A 21292-nucleotide genomic window follows, 5' to 3' on the forward strand; every position below is an offset into this window, starting at 1 on the left:
TCACAATGACTGGATAAAGTGGTTGAGTCAGGTCGGCATATACAGAGCAGCGCAAGAAGAGGAAAATTAATTTGAAGGAGAAGAGGATGATAATTATATTCACCCCCGAGAGGAGGTTTAGATGATTAGAAGCTCTTTTCAAATCCTCTGTTAACAAAAGACCCCTAAAAAAAACCGAAATTACACCCGCACATGTTCTCTTGGTGCGTGCGTGCACTTGCTCGACTCGGAGCTGCTGCGTAAAACCATGATGGATGGTTGAACCACGAGTGTCTCCATTCCACCTGTATGTACCAGCTCGACAGATAACGATGATGGATCATAGAGGACAGCGCCGGTGTCGTGGGGTACACACTCACTCGTGATTCAGTGCCGGCCGAGCATGACAAAGAGAGAAAGCCTCAAATCTCCGTCTCCATCAGTCTGCCGAGCTTGCATCAGCTGGCTTCTGCAGCTTCGGGTCAGATATCAGTTGAAGTGTGTTTGTATTCAGCTCCCCTGTTTGCAGTTGCAGGGCTTCTCCCTCTGTGGCTTGAATTCAAATCAGGCTGGTTCCAGACGTCCCCGACACGGCAAAGTGCACGGTGGCAAATGCACACAAGCCGATCGTCATAAATGTTTATTGTTGCCTTGTAAACTTGACAAACCTCTGCCCGGGTGCTTGGAATGCTGATGAGAGCAGTGCGCTTACGAGGGTCATTGTGTCGTGAGTGTTTGTTTGTTAATGACATCTGTAGGAAGGTGGAGAACGAGTGGGGACAAAGTCGACTTTAACTGCCTGTGGACACTGGGACCATTAAAGAGGAGGACATAAAGGGGCCGGTCTTCTTGTTTTGATCTGAATCGATTCATCTGTGAGGCTGTTTGGCTTCGCGTTGCGTTAGCGAGTTGTTTGGCAGCCATTTTGATCATCAATCAGCAGGAGCTTGGAGTGCGTCTGGCACATTAAACGCCTCAAAAATTAAATGAAACCTAATTACATCACTGGAAAATGAAATGCTATTGTTGGAGGTTTTTTTCAGTACAGTTAAAAAGTGCGGCTGGGTCGTGGTTTTATCAGAGGTGGAAGGAGCCAAATGTCAGAATGAACAAATATAATAGAGGTAAAACAGAAGGTTGGATAATTATGAACGGAAACAGCGCTTTGTAGCTTTTAAAGTAAGAGTTTAAAGGTGGAGGACGCCTGTCGCATTTAACGCGACAGAGATGTCAGTCCTAGAAAGGTGCAAGCTTGATTATTTCATTTCTCTGTAGCCCTCCACAGACCTGATCGAGTACCAGAGCTTTAATCAGGAATCCGTGGGATAGAGTGCTTGTTCGGTTTGAATCATTGGGACAATCAGTCACATCTTTGCTGTTATCAGTTAAATTAGTTCAAGTTAAAATACCCAGATTGCCTCTGGAGGTAATGACAGTGGTTAAATTACAGTTCACACACTTCTGTCTGTGTGTTTGTGTGAGTGAACAAGTTTGTCTCTGCTCTCCAGGAAGCCTAATGAAAGCTAATATCAGTGAAACTCACTCAGCCTGAACTACAGGCTTTTTTAGTCGATCTGTATCTCGGATAAAAAAATTTGACTTTTAACAGGAAATTATTCTTTTGTTTGTGTTTTGTGTGCAGACGGACCGCGGCCGTCCCAAAAGGAGATCATCTCGCTCCGAGCCTTCATGCTCCTCTTCCTCAAACAGCTGATACTGAAGGTAAGGCCAGAGAAACCGATAATCTCCACCGCACTGATTAAGTTGTTTAAAATCGCTTTGTTGTTCTCGCCGCCGAGGGACCAACAGCTTCGTCTAAAATCTGTGTGTTTGTGTGTGTGGAGAATCACATTATAGACCAGCAGCGTTATAGAGCATTTGTTCCTGCATGTGTGAGGTTGTTGCTGATTCACGTTTAAAGTTTAGGGAGAGGCGGTGGACAAGTGGCAGAAACTTGGACTATGGGCTGAAAAGGTCTCTGGTTCGTCTCTGGTTCGACTCCACGGAGAAACAACAAAAAGACGAACCTGGATTGATCTGTCCAAAAATCCAAGAGGATTCTCCCTACCCTGTCTAGTGCCCCTGAGCAAGGCACCTTACTCCCCCAACATCTGCTCCCCGGGCGCTGTACATGGCTGCCCACTGCTCTGTGTGTCCTGCACCAGAGGGGTTAAAAGCAGAGGTTAAATTTCCCCTTGCATGAGTGTGCCTGTGCATGTCTGTGCATGTGTTTGGGATAATAAAATGTATCTTAATCTTAAAATGCATCAGTAATCTGAGGTCAACAGGATGTAAAAAGAGCAACTTAAAGATGTGTTTTTTCTTACAGGACCGGGGCGTGAAGGAGGACGAGCTGCAGAGCATTCTCAACTACCTACTGACCATGCATGAGGTAAACAGAGACATTAGGAGACGGGGGAGAAACGGAGCTGGTGGCAAAATGGGCATTATAAATTGTGGGCTGGAGTTATGGTCTACTTAAACGAGCGAGAGTGTGTCAGCCTCGGCGCAGTGACAGCATGAAAAATGGTGCAACAATGGACAGAACAGAATGTACTCCTCTGTAACAATTATATCTATTCTTGTTGCATTATGCCACACGCTCCTCCGCAGCCCCCCCCCCCCAATACACCTCTCTCTTCGTCCTATTAACCCTCTATTCATCCGTCCCACGGGGTTTCCTCTTCCTCTTTTGTTCACCTGCGCTACTTTGCTTTCTTTGTCTCTGCAGGATGAGAACATCCATGACGTGCTCCAGCTGCTGGTGGCTCTCATGTCTGAGCACCCGGCGTCCATGATCCCTGCTTTCGATCAGAGAAATGGAATAAGGTGAGTGTGCTGCCCACATGGGGTACACACACACACACACACACAAACACACACACACACACACACACACACCAACAAACACACACACACCAAAAATACTCATCAAAAATATCCAATGCAACATCAGATTCTACCGAGATGAAGCAAGATCTTCCTTTATCACACATGATATTAACCATATGGTTAGGTCTTTATATGCATTTATATTTATTTAAATAACGAGTTAAGAACAAAATAACAAAATACACATCCAATTCAAAATAGAATATCTGAAGAATGTAAGATTAAAATAATTTGTATTCATACACAATACGTTTAGCTACAAAGACGTTATTTATAATAATAAGGCCATACATTAAACAATTGAAAATTCTCCACAAAGCAGTGACCACTTATATATATATATATGTGCATATTTCATATTACTGATGAATATTCATATTACTGATGTAGTCAAATTCTAAGTTATTTACAGATTCAGTAAAAAAAGGGTTTTAAAACCAAGTAGCGAAAAAGGAAATTTTAATTTATGGATTTCAAATGTACAAAATCCAACTACAAAATCCACTTCTTATCTGTTCAGTTACAGTTCAGATGTCACAAACAGTAAAGTATACAAGCCTCAACCATGTGGCCTACTCATGAATATCTTTAATGTTGCCATGGTAACTCCTCTGTAATGCGTCGCCACATTTTCTTTTCACTTTGATATCCTCCTGCGTTTGAAGAGTCAGTCTCCATGTTGACTTTGAGGTTTACTGAGGATCAGGCGGCAGGTGTTTACCACACGCAGAAGAACGCCTTGATCTTTATTTCGATTTATACATTTTTTTGTGGTGCTTGTCGCCTTCATCTAACGTAGTGCAACTCATTCAGTGATGTGAAATGCTTGTGGCTGTGTGTTGACATGTCGCAGGGTGATCTGCAAACTCCTGGCCTCCAAGAGTGAGAGCATCCGGGTCCAGGCCCTCAAAGTCCTCGGCTACTTCCTCAAGCACCTCGGTCACAAGTAAGCTCCTGTTTCTCTCACTGCGGAGGGATTCTCTGTAGAAAGGCAAATGTTTTATGATGCCATTGCTTAAAACCAAAGAACGACAGCAGTGCAGTCTCAAGCACTGGTTGTTTGTGTGTGTGTGTGTGTGTGTGTGTGTACTTGAAGATAATGTCCTCATCATCACATCCAAGCGGAATAATGATTCTGACAGCGTGCACTGGCAGGGGGGGGGTGGACCTTGATGAGCAGCAAGGGGGATTTAATCGTCCCATGTGACACAACACGCCCCTTACTGCACCACATGGGCCGGGCTGCACCTGAGCCCTGCACCTTCAGACCCCCCCCGCCGCCCACTTCACCTCCCTTTGAAGTCCTGAAGGAGCGCCTCCTTTAACTTGACATGTCGTCATGTCATCACGCAGAACAGCCATAGACATTGCTTTATTTTATATAAAAATAAATCACAACACATCTTTGAAGGGTTTTGCAGAGAATCTAATAAATAAAAAAATAAGATAAAAATAAGCTAAAACCAATTTCAGATTTGAGTGGGTTTCTTCACTGTGGTTTGAGACTCAATGTCAAATCTAATTGACAAAAAAACGACTTTGAAGTTGTCCTTGGAAATGTTTTGAGATGCTGTGTAATAAAATCTTAGAGATCAATTTATATAAAAACACTTTATGTCTCATCCTGACAAATAGAACATATTTATTTTGTGATGTTCTTAGTTACAGTATATACCAGGTTTGCGTTTAGCCCCTCTAGGAAATTTCATACGTTCTGTCAAATGCAATTTGGTTAAACTGAAAAAACGTATTATTTGCCCTTTATAAGGGCAAATAATACTTTATTTCTTTCCTTTTCAAGACGCACAGAGATAAGGACGAAATGGACGCTTGGTTCATAAATAATGCTGATGTCAGCTCTGATGCCTGAACCTTTCAAATTAAAAGCCTCTGGTCTGTTTAACAGTCACAAATTACTTATTCACAGCCGTGTGAGCGTTGCCCCGGTTACTCCTGCAGTGTTGTCGTTCTATTCTTGTCTCTGTGCTGTTCTTATCCTCCCATCATAACTGACAGGGCCACATGTCATTGGGCCAGTGGCGATCAATGTCAGCTTCAGCCCGTCGCAAGTTCTGTAATGAATAATAAACCCTCTGTGTGTGTGTGTGTGTGTGTGTGTGTTTGTCTGTGTGTGTGTTTGTGATTCCCTGCAGGAGGAAGGTAGAGATCATGCACACGCACAGTCTGTTCACGCTGCTGGGCGAGAGGCTGATGATGCACACTAACACCGTCTCCATCACCACCTACAACACGCTGTACGAGGTGGGTGCTTGTTTGTCAGCGGCTCTTTCACACACTGCATCACTTCGAGCCGTGCACAGAGAGTGTGCGACCGTTTCCAGTCGTCAGAGCTCAGGTGATTGTCTCTGCATGTCATTGACCTCTGTGGATTTTGTGTCTTGTGTGCAGATTCTGACCGAGCAGGTGTGCACTCAGGTGGTCCACAAACCCCACCCTGAGCCCGACTCCACCGTCAAGATCCAGAATCCCAGTAAGTATGAAACGCTTTAGCCTGCGTCTCTCTCTCTCTCTCACTGTGTGTTCTTTGGTCTGCCAATAACAAAATGTTTTTTTAATGCAAGCGAATAAACAACAAAGCCTGAATTCAGAAGCTGATGCCGTCTCTCTCTTATTCTAAATACACGGTTTATTTATTTCTGCTTCTCCTACTCACTCACTCAATCTCCTGTCTCCCTCTTTCCTCTTCACCTCACCCAATCTTCACCTCCCCACCCAGTGATTCTGAAAGTGGTGGCGACCCTCCTGAAGAACTCCTCTCCCAGTGCCGAGCTGATGGAAGTCAGGAGACTCTTTCTCTCCGACATGATCAAGCTCTTCAGCAACAGCCGCGAAAACCGTCGGTGAGGGCGCACAAGCGGCTGCACATCAATTCAACTGCCCGAGCCCCATTCGCTCCTTACAATGATTGTTGCACTTTTCATATCGAGCCCCACTCACATTCGGTCTTTGTGTTGTGTGCCAGCTGCCTGCTGCAGTGCTCCGTGTGGCAGGACTGGATGTTCTCCCTCGGATACATCAACCCCAAGAGCCCCGAGGAGCAGAAAATCACCGAGATGGTGTACAACATATTCAGGATCCTGCTCTACCACGCCATCAAATACGAATGGGGCGGGTGGAGAGTGTGGGTTGATACCCTGTCCATCGCACACTCCAAGGTAAGATACATACATTTTTCAGGCGGTACGGAGACTTCCTCATAGAATTTTCATGCACAGGAAAGATCCGATTTACTTTCTTCATGCTGCTCTTTTATCCTATGGGATGAGTGTTAAAAGATATTGACAGAGGTAGATATCGATTCGTCAAGTCAAGCTGCATCGTCCAGATCCTTGAGGAATATTTGCTTTACAGCGGTAATGGACTGTGTTTATGTGGAAGCCTTTCTAGTCACGATGACCACTCAAGCACTTCACAGAACATTTGCACACATTCACACAGTGCAGCTATGTGTGCAGCACTTACTTTGTCATACATCACACACACACACACACACACACACAGACACACACACAGACACACACTGCCGGCACAGATGTCAGGGGCACTTAAACTAACATGGAGTTGGGGAGACTGGGATCAAACCTCCGATCTCTGGTTAGTGGACGACCCGCTCCTGAGCCACAGCCGCCTCAAATGACAATGACTTCAAATCTGTTGCACCAAAAAATGAACACAGAACTGGTGGTAATGATTTTTCCATTATTGATACAGAAACTGAAACTGTCATAAAGGCTAAACACAAAACCTATTGATTTGTACATATTGATTATTTTTAATTATGATTTCTTGGTTCATCGCCCTGGAAGACCCTGACCAATTCATCATGGACGTAATGTTCAATAAGTGATTCCATCTTTTTGCCCTGTTCATGCACTTCCTTCTCATGGAAGCACAGCACTGAGGGGACGTTATAGATGTTAACATGTATTTCCCCTCTATTATGTTCGTTATGGTAAAAGGAAGTGTTCCCTTTGACCCCTTACCTTTGACCACGGGTCGCGCAGGGGTTTGTGGGAGTTCCGGAGCGGGACTTGTTATGGCTGTGTCCATGTATTGAGAGTGATCAATAAACGTCTATATAATATACGTTGTGTTTATTACGACTAACAATAGATACTGGTCAAACACTGTGGTCAGAGCAGGCCGTCCCAGTTTGATCCATGCTAATGATCTATAAGCTTTATTTCACGTGGACATTATAGATGTGGAGGTTAGCTATCGTCAGTGCTTGTGTTCTGATGACGTAACATTTACACCCATCCTCTGTCGCAGGTGACCTACGAGGCCCACAAGGAATACTTAGCTAAGATGTACGAAGAGTACCAGCGTCAGGAGGAGGAGAACATGAAGAAAGGAAAGAAAGGCTGTGTGTCCACCATCTCTGGGCTCTCCGCTGTGCCCGCCCCCGTTGTCAACGGCAACCTGGAGATCGATGATAACTCCCAGACGCAGACGCCGGAGAGCGAGGCTGAATACAGCGAGGGAGCCAACCTCCTGGCCGAAGGCGCCGTGAAGCGACCCAACGGAGAGGCCCTGGCGCCCGGGGAGCAGGGCGCTGGTCCGGGCGTGAGGGTGGAGGTCCACGACCTGCTGGTGGACATTAAAGCTGAGAAAGTGGAGGCCACAGAGGTGAAGCTGGATGACCTGGACCTGTCTCCCGAGGGCCTCAGTGGAGGTGTGGTGGTGGTGGGTGGGGGAGGAATGGAGAACGGGCCTCTGGTGGAGGTGGACTCTCTCCTGGACAGTGCTTACTGCGCTGTCGTCCAGAACATGAACGGGACTCTGGCTCCTAAAGATGACACGCCGGCCTCAGGGGTCGGCCTGGGGCTCTCGGGGGTCAGCCTGGAGGATGATGGGAACATGGGTCCGCTCATCACTCTGGCTGATGAGAAGGACAGCGTCCCGAGCAACAACGGGTTCCTCTTCAGCAAGGTAGGGTTTTGTTATGAAGATTATTGCTGCTGAATAATTCAAATCTTATCTGTGAAGCCACCCTCTCCCCGCGGAGCAAGAATTTAATAAACCCAATCAGTCTGTGTCGTATCTCTACTTTCTATCTCTCTCTGAAAACAAGATTTTGCTGCAAAGTTTGCACAATGTGAAAAAGTTCTGCTCATTTCTATTTCCTCCATTCCTCTCCTCCAGGTTGATGAGAAGCTGCTTCCAGCTCTGGCAGCCACGGACCCCCTGGTGCTGCCCAGTCCGGACCAGCCCACCTCCTCCGGCCCGGTCCCGTCCCTCTCCAGCACCAGCGCCAGTGACGACCTCAGTCTGCTCGCCCACATGACCGGCTGCGGCTCGGACCTACAGACCCAGAGCCACACGGCCGGGGAGCTGCCGGAGGACGGGCTCTTCAAGATCCAGAGCCCTCTCGCTGACATCAGCTCCATCGCGGAGGCCGAGAGCCTGATCCAGGCGGCGTCCAGAACCACCGACTTCCCAGAGGGAGAGGGCCCGGCCGGGGGGGAGGGGGAGGCTGCCGGGCTGAAGACGGGCGGAGACACGGCCAGCACCACCTCGGATACAGAGAGGTCGGACGACGGCAAGGACAAAGACACGAAGAAGATCCAAACTACCGCGACTACTCAGGTGTGTGTTCATGGTTCTGATTCTGAAGTTAAACTGCTGGATCACTGTAATTAGATTAATTATGGGCTTCACAAGAGATTTATGCAGTCTTATGCAGCTTCATAACATACTGTACAGATTTAAGGTAAATCATTTATTTTTCCTCTACTGTTTTTATTAAAATTTGTGAAAAAGGTTTGTAAGTTATAATTAGCGAATCACCTCCATCTAGAATAACCTTCATTCCAGGGACTTTACAGTCACAGGCCTCCTCCTCCTCCTCCTCCTCCTCCTCCTCCTCCTCCTCCTCCTCCTCCTCCTCCTCCTCCTTCTCCTCCTCCATGTGTTCATGGTTCTGATTCTGAAGTAAAACACTGGATCACTGTAATTAGATTAATTATGGGCTTCACAAGAGTTTGTTTTCATATCAGGTGTAAAGTCTTAATGCTCTTCATAACATACTGTACACTGTTTTTATATAAAAAAGGTTTGTAAGTTATAATTAGCGAAACACCTCCATCGAGAATAATCTTCATTCTGGGGACTGAACAGTCACGAGCCTCCTCCTCCTCCTCCTCCTCCTCCTCCTCCTCCTCCTCCTCCTCCTCCTCCTCCTCCTCCTCCTCCTCCTCCTCCTCCTCCTCCTCCTCCTCCTCCTCCTCCTCCTCCTCCTCCTCCTCCTCCTCCTCCTCCTCCATTCTCCAGGCCACTGCTGCCCCTGTGTGATTGGATTGTGTTTGCTGCTAATTCCAGTAAAACACTCGGCCGTGGACAGTTTGTCCGGGCAGAGAAACCCGGTGACTCTCCCACACACACAAGCTCAATTTCCATCGGCTCATTGAAAACAGAATGAGAGGTCACGGAAACTCCTCCGGGGCTTCTTTAATAAAATAGATTTAGATATCTGAATCTATTCCGGGTTCTATGTCAGTCAGAGATGTTTCTGAAAGACGTCCTCAGGCTGACCTTTAACCCCCCCCCCCCTCCCATCCACTGCAGGCCCTTCACGGCCGCACCGCTGCGCAGCTGGAGCGGGACCTCCGCGTGGACCTGGGCTTCCGGGGGATGCCCATGACGGAGGAGCAGCGCCGGCAGTTCAGCCCCGGCCCACGCACGACCATGTTCCGTATCCCCGAGTTCAAGTGGTCGCCCATGCACCAGCGGCTGCTCACCGACCTGCTGTTCGCCCTCGAGACCGACGTGCACGTGTGGAGGAGGTGAGAGGGTCCCACTTTGATATAAACCTGTGAAATAACCTCTGACATGTTGCTGTGATCAGATCTTTGATGCCATTTAGCGTTTGGTTTCCAATGCATCTGCACGGCTCGCACGTTGATCTGAGGATTTGATCGGGAAGTGGTGTCTCTGATGTAGGGTTGCAAAATTCCGGGAATATTCAAAGTTGGAAACTTTCCATGGGAATTAACGGGAATTAACGGGAATATACGGGAATTAACGGGAATATACGGGAATTAACGGGAATAAACTGGAAATGTTGTGGGTAATTTATACTAACTGTATTTACCTTGTCATATACAGACATAAATATAAACATTTTGTTGTGTCATAGGCTGATTTGAGCCCTGAGGAAACTTTGGGCACTTGACTATATGCTTCTGCATCGTTGTGTCATTCTTAACATAGGTCTTTGCACAGTATTTGCAAATGTTCACAGCCTTTCCTTCTACATTGGATGGGGTGAAATGCCTCCACACATGAGATAGTGCACGTGGCATTGTTCTGTAGAATAAGATGAGAAAAAAGTTTGTAAAAAAACACTATTGCAATGCCAGAGATATAAATAGTTAGTCAAACAATTGAGTCGTCTGTAAACATATTTTACAATTGATGTATAAATTAATGGAAATATGCTAGATGAACAGATGAACAATCCTCAATCAGCATGCTAATATATTTTCCCAGTAATATCATTGAAACTTACCTGACTAGTCCTTCACTCTACAGCAGGCCTCAATAGCCCTGCTGTAGAGTGAAGGATGCTGGGAATTATCTGTGCATGTGATGGAAGAATGCACAGTGGAGGGTTGAAACTCAACGTGCAGCGTGTGCTGCATTCCATACATCTTTAAAAAGTTTCCGGAAATTTACCGGAAACTTTCCGCTCCTTTGCAACCCTACTCAGATGTCTCTATCGCCATGACGACGTCTCTACTGGTTTTGGATCATCCATCAAACTCTTTGTTTTTTCCGTTTCAGTCACTCAACCAAGTCTGTGATGGATTTCGTGAACAGCAATGAAAACATCATCTTCGTCCACAACACCATCCACCTCATTTCTCAGATGGTGGACAACATCATCATCGCCTGTGGAGGCATCCTTCCTCTGCTGTCCGCCGCCACCTCCCCTTCCGTAAGTGGCTCCACTCGGCCCCTCTGTGGTAGGAGGGAGAACTGCAGGTCAACAGCTGCTTTCGTAGGACTCAGACTCGAGAAGAGCCTCTTCAACCTGATTCTAGTCGATTATTGTCGATCAAAAAATAATTTTACATTTTTAAAGGTTTATTGTCAAACAAAAATCTGTTTATTTTGGCAATGAATTAAAACATTAGTAAATTAATTAAACTCTAAAAACTTTTTTCCTTTCATCTATATCTCTCTGTATTTAACTGTCAATCTAACACTAGTGACATAGGATTTTTAACCTTTATTTGGTCGTTGCTCAAATCCTTTTACTTACTTACTTTTACTTACTTAACAATATATTTGATTTGACGGTATATTAATCTGTTTCTTTTAATACATCCTTCTTTTTTCCTTTCTTCTCTGTGTTACATGTGTTCTTCGTATTTTCTCGTTCTTTCTTTGTCTCTGTTTTTGTCTGTTTTGTTGCATGTGCAGAGTTCTAAGAATAGTGCCAACGCTGTAAGTTGTGGTTTCTTCCTCTCTTTACATTCTACTAATACTTTGTTCTGGTTTATTTACCATTGTGACTGACACTAACCCTTGCCTGTCTGACATCCATAGTGTTTCTACTTGTTGTGCTCCTTCTACTGCTAAATTGTATTCCCCTTTATACTGTTATAAATATTATGGGTGTCTGATTCTTAAAGATATAGTATCCTGACATTGAAAGAGTATTATACCAGGGGGGTAGAGTGGACTAAAAAAGCCAGGAGGTTGGAGAAATAAGAGTGAGAAGATTTGTTTAGAAGAAAAAGACAAAAGCATGAGAGTTTTACAAGAGACCTTGAGGGTTGCATCTGCTAAGCCTGTCCCATTTGTATCAACACTAAAGAAGGCAGGAGGAGCCGGACCCCAGAGGGGGTCAAAGGGAGAGGAGGTGACCCCTGTTCCTGGGGGAGGAGGCACAGGGGGAGAGGTGCGTAAAGAGCCTGAGACTCTCACCATCACCAGGAGAGCTAAGAACACCAACCCCGAGTCCTTCTGTTTCCACCTTGTGTCTGTTACCCCCCCCCCACGAATGTGTGTGCTCACCTGCGCGGACGAGCCCCCCCCCGGTTGCTTGCACTTTGTGTCGACTCTCCACAGCCGTGCACGTCCTGCTCGCTGAAGCAGAGACACAGCAGAACCACACAGTCTTATCAGAAGCCAAATGCTGCCTTCAGATCTATTTCCAGTAGCTACACTGAAGATCCTGTAATTAAACACTTGGGTTGGTGTGAACGTAAGGGGATCTTAGTCGTAGCTTTGTCTGTCTCCACACTGCAACCGTCACAACCCCACTGTCACCATTAGCTGTGTGTCATCAGGCTGCACTTCCTGTGTGTTGTGTAGAGCACCTCATGTTGCCAGACGTCATCATAAGTTTGTATTTCACTTGATCAGCATGACTGTTGTGGTCGAGACCCGGCAGCGAACATCTTCTAAAGGTCACGTTTAAATGTTTAAAAAGGGGGAGGCCACTTCAGTACGTCACCACCTTTCTAGAACCACTGAGGTCATTGTGCACATGTGCTGGTTTGACACGGAATGACTGGAAAGCACGTGTGCGTTTCTCCTCCCTGTTACCCAGACGGAGCTGGAGAACATCGAGGCGACGCAGGGAATGTCCTCGGAGACGGCGGTCACCTTCCTCTCGCGGCTCATGGCCATGGTGGACGTGCTGGTGTTCGCCAGCTCCCTCAACTTCAGCGAGATCGAGGCCGAGAAGAACATGTCGTCGGGAGGGCTGATGAGGCAGTGTCTCCGCCTGGGTGGGTGCTCGCTGGCTGGGTCTGATCTTGACATTTTAAAACTGTTAATGTGGTTGGTTTCACACTTGGCCCGGTACTTCTAGAAAAAAGCAATTTTCTATAACTGATGAATCGTAATTAGTTTTTTTTGGCCAAATATATTCAAAAAACATTGATCATTTTATTCAAAGAAAAACAAAAGTTCCTCAGATTTACAAATTGGAAAAATTCAGCATCTTTGCTTAATTTATTAATTTGAAATTCTAGATTATTATAATGTTTATTGTCTAATCAATTAAGTTTCTGAAACAATATTGAAAAATGTTTTTTAAGGCAACACAATGTGTGTTTTTTGCAATGTATGTCCCTCCAGGTCCCTTCATATTATTCTTAGTAGTCTTTTAATCCTTGGATCTAACATGGTTTATTGCATTTGCTATTATTACCTCTTATTATTATATTCATACAATTCTAAAATTATCGATTGGTTATTTGAAGTATTTAAAGTATTCTTTTTAATGGTTTTACAAGATAATTATTTTTTTTAATATAATAGTTTGCTGCCATCCTTAGAAATAAAGAGCATATTAATCTATAATGGAAAATAAAATAATCATTAGTTGTATTGCAGCCCTATATTCAATTTATATGTGATCTATATTGCATATATGGGGCTTCTCTGGTGTTATTATACACTACTATTTTTTGCACATGTGATATAATAGACCCAACCATCACACGACACTCACACGTTTCCTCTCTGCCTCCGTCTCTCCGTCAGTTTGCTGCGTGGCGGTGAGGAACTGTCTGGAGTGCAGACAGAGACAGAGAGACCGGAGCTGCAAGTCCTCCTTAACCAGCAGCAAGTCGCAGGACAGCCTCCACAGTGCCTCCAACACCAGCAAGGTACCACACACACACACACACACACACACACACACACAGACACACACAAATCAAAGACACATCCTGCACACACACTAAAAAAATCTGACACAGAGACACGCGTATATGTACGACACACCTGTTTTCCATATTTAGCAGGATCCAGACAGACTCCTGCAGGATGTCGACATCAATCGTCTCCGAGCTGTAGTATTCAGAGACGTGGTAAGTGTGTGTGTGTGTGTGTGTAGTTTTATTGTGTATGGGGTATTTTATAGCTATAGATACAAGGGAGGAAATGCCTGAATGTGTTTTTTTCCTCCACTGAATAATCCTTCTGTGTTGTTTCCTGTAGGACGACAGTAAGCAAGCTCAGTTCCTGGCGCTGGCAGTTGTCTACTTCATCTCCGTCCTCATGGTGTCGAAGTACCGGGACATTTTGGAACCCCAGCGGGAGATTTGCCGATCCACCAGCCTATCAGGGAGAAGCATCCGCCACGAGATCAACTCCCCAACCAGTACAGGTGATTATCATTTCTCTTCTGATGCAATATCCTTAATGGGGTATGCTTGGATGACTGGTGAGTCATTATCGGAGCGTTGGTGTGGTGAGTACGGGCTTCAGGCGAACAACAAAACCTTTTGTCGAGAGACACTTAAAGAGGAATGAAGCAAGAAGGAGGAAGAAAAGGAAGGTGTTACTCAGCAGTGACATGAAAGCTCACAAACAAGAGGACAATAGCTGAGGAAGACATTTTAAACACAGAAACTATTTCATGGAATCTCGTGACGATGTATTATTCTGAGTAATCATCCTCATAAAATCACATTTGATGTGAAACTTTGTTTTTGGGCAATATATTGTTTGAAACGTGGAACATAAAAGACAAAAAACTGCTTGCTATACTGTTGGCAGCTAGTAAGAAATGTGTCACGAGGAAATGGTTAAAAGTGGTCCCTCCCATCATTGATGAATGGAATGAAATTGTGTATGAGATTTATGTTATGGAAAAGATCTCTTTTTCCCTCAAGGTCGAGAAAGACATTTTTTATAAGACCTGGATCAAATGGACTGAGTATGTAAAACCAGTTAGATCTAATTTTATTTGAATATACTTTTGTTTTGTGTGATCCTCCTTTTTTATGTGATGTGCATCATGATGCGCTCCCCGGTTGTGTTCTTGCCTTTCTAAATAAAAAGAGAATTTCAAAAAAAAAAAATCACATTTAATTATTTATCCCCTCCCCCTTCATCCAGAGCACCCAGCCACAGCCTTCTCCGACAAGCAGACCCCCACCCCCGTGGACGACTCCCCCCGGGCCGGGCTCCCCCACACGGACTCGGGCATCGGAGAGGAGGGTCACGTGGCCGGGTCCCTGAACGGCTCGGAGATGGGTCTCGGCCTCGGCCTGGGCCTGGTCGGGAGGGAGACAGACCGGGATCGAGACAGAGACATGGGGGGAGGAGGAGGAGGAGGAGGAGGCACGGATCTGCTGTGCAGCCTGTCGGACGTCAGGAGGTCACAGGAGAGCCTTCTGGATTCTCCCCACAACCCCGGCTCCCACCCCAACGCCCCCCCCTCGTCCATCTCCAGCATCAGTCAAACAAGCAAAGGCATCAATGTCAAGGTGAGTCTGTGGGATATCAGCTAATTTCATCCTGATATATTCAGAAAATGAACTAATGACCACATTGTATTTCTGCAGCCAGTTTAATTATGGACATGTTTTTGTACTTCTACCAATAGAGGTGATGGCTCAGGAAACACATTTTAATTTACTCCTCACTGCTGAGATCACACTTGACCTTGTGAACATTTCAATGTGGTTTGAATGACAAAGCTAAAGAATTGTAATGTCGGGTCTGAACGGAGTCAAGATTCTTCCTCATAGTGAAGTTGTGGAAGGTTATTGTTTTGTCCTTCTCTGACTCACTTACATTCATGGCTCACTGCTAGAATATAAGCTTTTCAGCTCAATTTTCTTAGACTTGTCAAAATCCAGGCGTTCAACTCATCACATTCTGCAGCTTGTGACCTGCACTCACCAGATTCGTTGCTCTTTCTGTGACGCAGGAGATCCTGAAGAGTTTGGTGGCAGCGCCGGTCGACGGGGGGGACTTGGGTCAGGAGTCGGGGCCGACGCCCTACCACCCGGACCCCGCCCTGAAGACACACCCCATGCTGCCCATGCAGTTCCACTCCTTCGACAGGTCCGTCCCACCTGCTGTTTGACCTACAGGACACAGAGACAGAGTCGGGCACATCCATCAATTCATCCCTTTCTTCCAGCCTTTTTTTAATAATTGCTTTACATCAGCTCTAGACAACACTGGACACAGAAATGGATGAATTGATTATTTAAAAAAAGAAAACATCCTGCCTTTTGAAAAAAGCTATTTGGATGGAAACAATCTACCAGCTAACAGAATGTGCTTATTTCACCTGCACGCTCATCAAAAACTCCCAATAGTTCACAGATGAGAAATGTGTCTCGTCTCTTGCAGGAGTGTTGTGGTTCCAGTCAAGAAGCCGCCGCCCGGCAGCCTGATAGTCAACACCGTGGGCACACCCACCACCGGCGGGTCCACCACCGCTGGCAGCACCCCCAACATCTTTGCTGCCGCGACAGCAACACCCAAGAGCATGATCAACACTACAGGTGAGAGATGATGCTCGGTGCAGTTATCGACTTATTTATTGGATTTTTATTTTTTTACTTTGAACTGCATTTATTCAGTGTGTGATTTGAGGAGATGCAGCAGACAAGACGACTGCAGGGGGATACAAGGGTTTGGGTGAAAGGCTTCAAGAGATTCAAAGGCAGAAGCAGAATTTTGTCTCTCGTTATAAAACATTTTGATGCTATTCTCTATCGTCGTCGATCCGGAATGGAAAGAAACTAATCTGATAAAAATTTGTCTAAGCCTGGTGAGGGGCACAAATGAAGTACGTTGCAAAACACAGCGAAGCGTTAAATATCTGACATGAACAAGAAGATTAATTCAGTGACTTTTAACAGCAGATAAAAATGTGGATTAGAGATATGTTTATTTACAGGAACAAATTTCAGACCCAACAGGCATCCGGAGAGCACATCTAACACTTCACCTGACTGGATCTACTCCAAAATCCTATGTGTTCTTGCCTGGGTCATTTCAGAACCTTCCGCAAAATGTCATGATAATCGGTTGGGTGGTTTTTAGGTAATCCTGCAAATATCAGTGAAAACATAACCTCCCTGATAGAGGTAATAACCAGAATAGAATGGCACTCAATGGAGCGAATACCAACGGAGGCCCAACAGCCTCCTTAAAATTAATCAAGCTGCAACAAACTGAACACACTCGAAGATATCAGTCCTCTAAATATTTCTTTTTCGACAACCCTGAATAATTCTCTGAGAAAACGATGAAAATGTTGAAAAGAGCCAGACGAGGTTTTGTGGAAGCCGGCAAACAAAAAAATCAAACAAAAGGGGGCGGGGCCCAGAACCTGACCTCCTCGGCAAAATACTGACATGCAGACATGCACTGTTTCTATGCAGCATCACACTGAGCAGATCCATTATAGCAGAGTGGATTTGTAATCAAGGCTTTGTCAGACATGTTGTTCTGTATCAAACATGCATAGTGGACAAGGAAAGGATTTGTTCCCTGGAATGGATTCAGTGTATCGATTACAAAGCTGTTTCCACAAACGGGGACATTACGAGGAGACGAGCGGCTGCGTGTCCGGTGAAATTCTATCCAAATTGAATTCGGTCTCAGTCGACCGGGACATTAATACGTTTCCCTCATCGTTATCCAGCTCGCTAATCTTTGGGCGTCACTTTATTGTTCGCCTTGTTTCTCATCACTCTCGCTGCTGTTCCTCTGTTCAGGTGCCACAGACTCCGCGTCCTCTTCCTCCTCCTCCTCTTCGTCGTTTGTCAACGGTGCCACGAGTAAGAATCTGCCGGCGGTGCAGACGGTGGCGCCCATGGCAGAAGACTCGATGGAGAACATGAGGTCGGCGCTCGCTGCATCACCAAAAACTCTGGATTCGCTTCGACCATTCACTTTCAACATTCACTCCTTTTGTTATCACATTAATTTGTCTGTTTTGTCTCGGGTGCTTGAGCCTTTTCCATTTTAGTCCTGTCCCTGTTTCATTTCACACTTTGGTCTTCATCCTTTCAAGAGAATTCTTATAACTGATTTTTAAGGTCAGATGAACTGCAGTGCACCTGCATCCTTGTTGATGCCTGTAACAGGTCACAACACAGTGTCAGCGACCAAAAACATGTCAAAACCTATAATAATGAAAGACAACTTCATTTGTTACTTAACAAGTTGTGCTGGGTAACATGACTATAAATTAAAAGTCACAGGAATCAGCAAGAAAAAGGCATAATTGAAAGATTCCTGCTTTACTTTTTAAAGCTGACATGATGAAATAATAAAAACAGAGTATTTATTTAAACTCACATTCTCTGCTCACACATCTTACTCAGTCTACACTCTGGTGCTTTTCATCCTTGAAATGGCAACTGTGTTTTTTTTACATCACAATATTATAATATCACTGATTCTTAATCCAACTTTAAGCAAGAATAATTCTATAAGACCAATGGATCATGAACATAAATCTGTTTGTTTTTTGTATGTTTCCATTCTGTGTGAAGTCTGACACTGATAAAGATTTAAGATGATGATCTGCAATATGAGACACAGTTCATAATGAGGAAGTAGAATTACAATAACAAACACTAGATGATTGGTTTGTAGCAGTTTGTACTGTAACGTTTGCAATGTGCTCTCTCCTTAGAGAGAGCACATTGACTTGTGACTTGTGTGGTGTGTGCGTGTTCCTTAATCAGTGTGCATGTCTTTACTTGTGTGTGTGTGGTTTGTGTTGCAGTGCCTATTGTGAGGTGGCGCAGTGTGCGCTACGCAGCGGTCAGACGCCGCCTGAGCTCAAGTCCTTTAGCTCCCTGGCCGGCTTCCAGACGGCCCCCCGAGACGCAGGACAGTGTTTTAGGCAAGGAGACACCCGTCCTGTCCCCCCATACCCACACACCCCCCACACACCTACCCCACCTCCACCACACACCCTCTGCTACGCACGTCCTCTTACTGCGACTCGATGTTCCCAGAATGTCATGCAAGAACAGCATCACATCTGTTTCAGGCCAGCAGCTGGTTCTGTTATATTTAAAGTCAACTCTGTGACTTCTGGCATGGCCGTCTTCTCACACTAACCCTGAACTCAAACATCAGACCTGCGTCAAACCATCTTTGCAAACTCCTGGTTTGCTGAGCAGGTGAAAGCTAATCCAGGATTTGTAAATACTGTTGACCCGGGTCTGTAACAGAAGACGCACTCCACTGCCATCTTGGCTCCATACTTTAGTCTGTTTGCTGCCTTACTTTCTCCATTTCTTAACTGAATAGAAAATACACACTCAAATGCACCTACATAAAGACAAAACAAGTTACAATGCTGCATATTATACCATATTTGTTCCCAGTGCAGTTTATAATAAGCTGTAGTTTTTATGCACTTCTAGGTTCACTCATCTCAGAGAACCGAGTTGATTAGCTCGGCGATTTAGTCTTTAAACTATAGAAGCATAAACCGATACTGACCCAGGCATCGTGCTTCCATATCCAAGCAACATTAAACACATTCTGTAAGTTCTTCTGTGTCCAGTTCATCTTTCTATTTCTTTCTCTCTCAGCTTCCCTCTGCTCTTTTTCTCACTCGTCGTTCCTTCAAGTTCTTCCTCCTTCTCTCACCGGCTGCACATGAATATCCCCTTGAGTTTTTGTCTTCCCTCACACGCTCTTCTGCCCTCATCTGAATGTGTCTTATTTGATCTTCACTCCCTCTCTCCTCATCTTCCTCTCTCACTTCCTCTCCCGCCCGCAGCATCACCACCAAGCTGGAGCGCGCCCTGGAGAAGGTGGCGCCGCTGCTGAGGGAGATCTTTGTGGACTTCGCCCCCTTCCTGTCCAGGACGCTGCTGGGTAGCCATGGGCAGGAACTGCTCATAGAAGGTACAGGTGCTGTACACGGCTCCTTTTTCTCTAAGTGGCGTCTCTCTGTGGAGTCCCCCCCCATTCACCGTCCCTCACCGTACTGGCAGTGAGCGAGTGTGTGTGATCGAGTGAGCGAGCGAGTGAACGGGTGAGTGCGTGTCTGAGCTGGCTGCTTCACTCATTCGTCCAGAAGGTATGAAGTCTGTATTTTGCACCACTTTCCGTTCAGCTAGTCAGATCAAAGTGTTTAGATCAGATTATGTTCAAGTTGCTGCTGTTTTAGATTCGACTCCATGTGATGTGTCTGCCCACCTGCTTCCTGGCGTCCTGTACTCGTGATCCACCGTCTCTATGTTGCTCTCTCTCTCTCTCCCTCTCCTCACTTACTGCTCCCTTCTCTCTCTCTCTCTCTCCCTCCCCCGCCTCCTCTCTCCTCTCCTCCCTCACCCTTTCCTCTACTGTTTGTTCCTGTCTTCTCTGTGGCATGCTTTTTATACACTTGACTGTGATGACTGCAAACAATGGCAGAAACCACTGAGGCTATACAGTGTCACCTTTGATGATATGTTTGTGTCTCGAGGCGAGGTGTGTGTGTGTGTGTGTCTGTTTGTGCGTGTGTGTGTGTGTGTGCGTGCGTGTGTGTGTGTGTGTGTGTGCGTGTGTGTGTGTCAGGGAGAGGCAACGAGAAGCTCCTGACTGTGCTGTGTGTCTTTGTGCTGCAGGCCTGGTGTGTATGAAGTCAAGCACGTCTGTGGTGGAGCTTGTGATGCTGCTCTGTTCTCAGGTTGGTAACTCCTCCCCTTTCCTTCCCTGTCTGTCTATATGCGCCCGCCCCCTTCACACACACACACACAGACACACACAGGTTCCATTTTGTCACGCCTGGAAAAAAAACAACTTCAATTTGTCCCGTTTCTCGCTCACTTGAAGTGTTGTTGTTTTTTTGTGTAAAACACAATAATTGGCAAAGTTGAACGCACACAGGAAGCCGTGGAGTTATTGATCCGTCCTCAGCCGCAGGGTCGACTTTGTAATGAGCGCATTGCAGATGTAATATAATATCAGTTTATACGCATCATCACGCCAGAGGTTCGATACCGAGGCCCCTAAAAAGAGGAGTTTTCATGTCGTTTCCATGCACGTAAACTTCTCTTCTGTTCTGGATTTTAACTTTTAGGAGCCACGTTAAATCACAAAGGCATCACAGCTCAACTCCATGGTTCTGGGCTCATTTATTTAACTTGCATTCGAAGCCACTGTCTCTATTTCCCCGGTATGAGCCGGAGATGAGCTACAGCAAAGAGGCACTTACCCGTTCAGAGGTCTCTCCTGCTGGTGCAGCAGTGGTCTCCTCTCTCATGTCACCAAGTTCGTCTCCCAACTCCTCTCGGTTCTTTTAGATCCTCGCCGCCTGTAAGAGCTCTTATCTTCAGAGGAGCTCTGCACTTTCCTCTCGCTCTTCCTCACCCTGGTCTTTCCTTCTCCTTGCTCTCCCATCGTCCTGCTCCATCTTCAACCCCTCTGCTTCTCTGGTCCACTTCTCGGTGGCAACTGCTTTCATCTTCTACCACTCTGCTGTTGTTTCCTCTCACCACTCCCTTTCCCCTTCCATCCACCCTCCAGGCTGGCTGCTCGTCAGCATGTATAGTATTACCCCTCGGCTCCAGCCTCGTCTGACATTACCGGCTCGGGAGAGTGAACCCTAGCCCAGATATTGATCGTCTGGGTGGGGGGATGTAACAGGAGATGCTCCCATGTGTCCTTCGCAGCC

General features: G+C 45.8%; 1 protein-coding gene across 2 annotated transcripts in view; it reads left to right on the forward strand.

Moving 5' to 3' along the window:
* The window catches only part of LOC133019225 (neurobeachin-like), a 103810-nt gene that overhangs the window by 67028 nt on the left and 15490 nt on the right, over positions 1-21292 (forward strand). For both annotated transcript variants that reach the window (XM_061085626.1, XM_061085627.1), the window contains exons 14-38: positions 1622-1701; positions 2309-2371; positions 2711-2808; positions 3725-3817; positions 5025-5133; positions 5281-5362; positions 5609-5732; positions 5855-6047; positions 7165-7824; positions 8038-8481; positions 9460-9677; positions 10678-10831; positions 11320-11343; positions 11717-11800; positions 12455-12635; positions 13396-13520; positions 13656-13724; positions 13855-14023; positions 14758-15128; positions 15575-15711; positions 16006-16160; positions 17382-17508; positions 18401-18520; positions 19412-19545; positions 20244-20305. In XM_061085626.1, the coding sequence (XP_060941609.1) occupies positions 1622-1701; positions 2309-2371; positions 2711-2808; positions 3725-3817; positions 5025-5133; positions 5281-5362; positions 5609-5732; positions 5855-6047; positions 7165-7824; positions 8038-8481; positions 9460-9677; positions 10678-10831; positions 11320-11343; positions 11717-11800; positions 12455-12635; positions 13396-13520; positions 13656-13724; positions 13855-14023; positions 14758-15128; positions 15575-15711; positions 16006-16160; positions 17382-17508; positions 18401-18520; positions 19412-19545; positions 20244-20305 (4076 nt within the window). The remainder of the gene's footprint in view (positions 1-1621; positions 1702-2308; positions 2372-2710; positions 2809-3724; positions 3818-5024; positions 5134-5280; positions 5363-5608; positions 5733-5854; positions 6048-7164; positions 7825-8037; positions 8482-9459; positions 9678-10677; positions 10832-11319; positions 11344-11716; positions 11801-12454; positions 12636-13395; positions 13521-13655; positions 13725-13854; positions 14024-14757; positions 15129-15574; positions 15712-16005; positions 16161-17381; positions 17509-18400; positions 18521-19411; positions 19546-20243; positions 20306-21292) is intronic.

This window comes from Limanda limanda, chromosome 14, assembly GCF_963576545.1.
Source record: "Limanda limanda chromosome 14, fLimLim1.1, whole genome shotgun sequence".
In the NCBI taxonomy this organism is placed as follows: Eukaryota; Metazoa; Chordata; class Actinopteri; order Pleuronectiformes; family Pleuronectidae; genus Limanda; species Limanda limanda.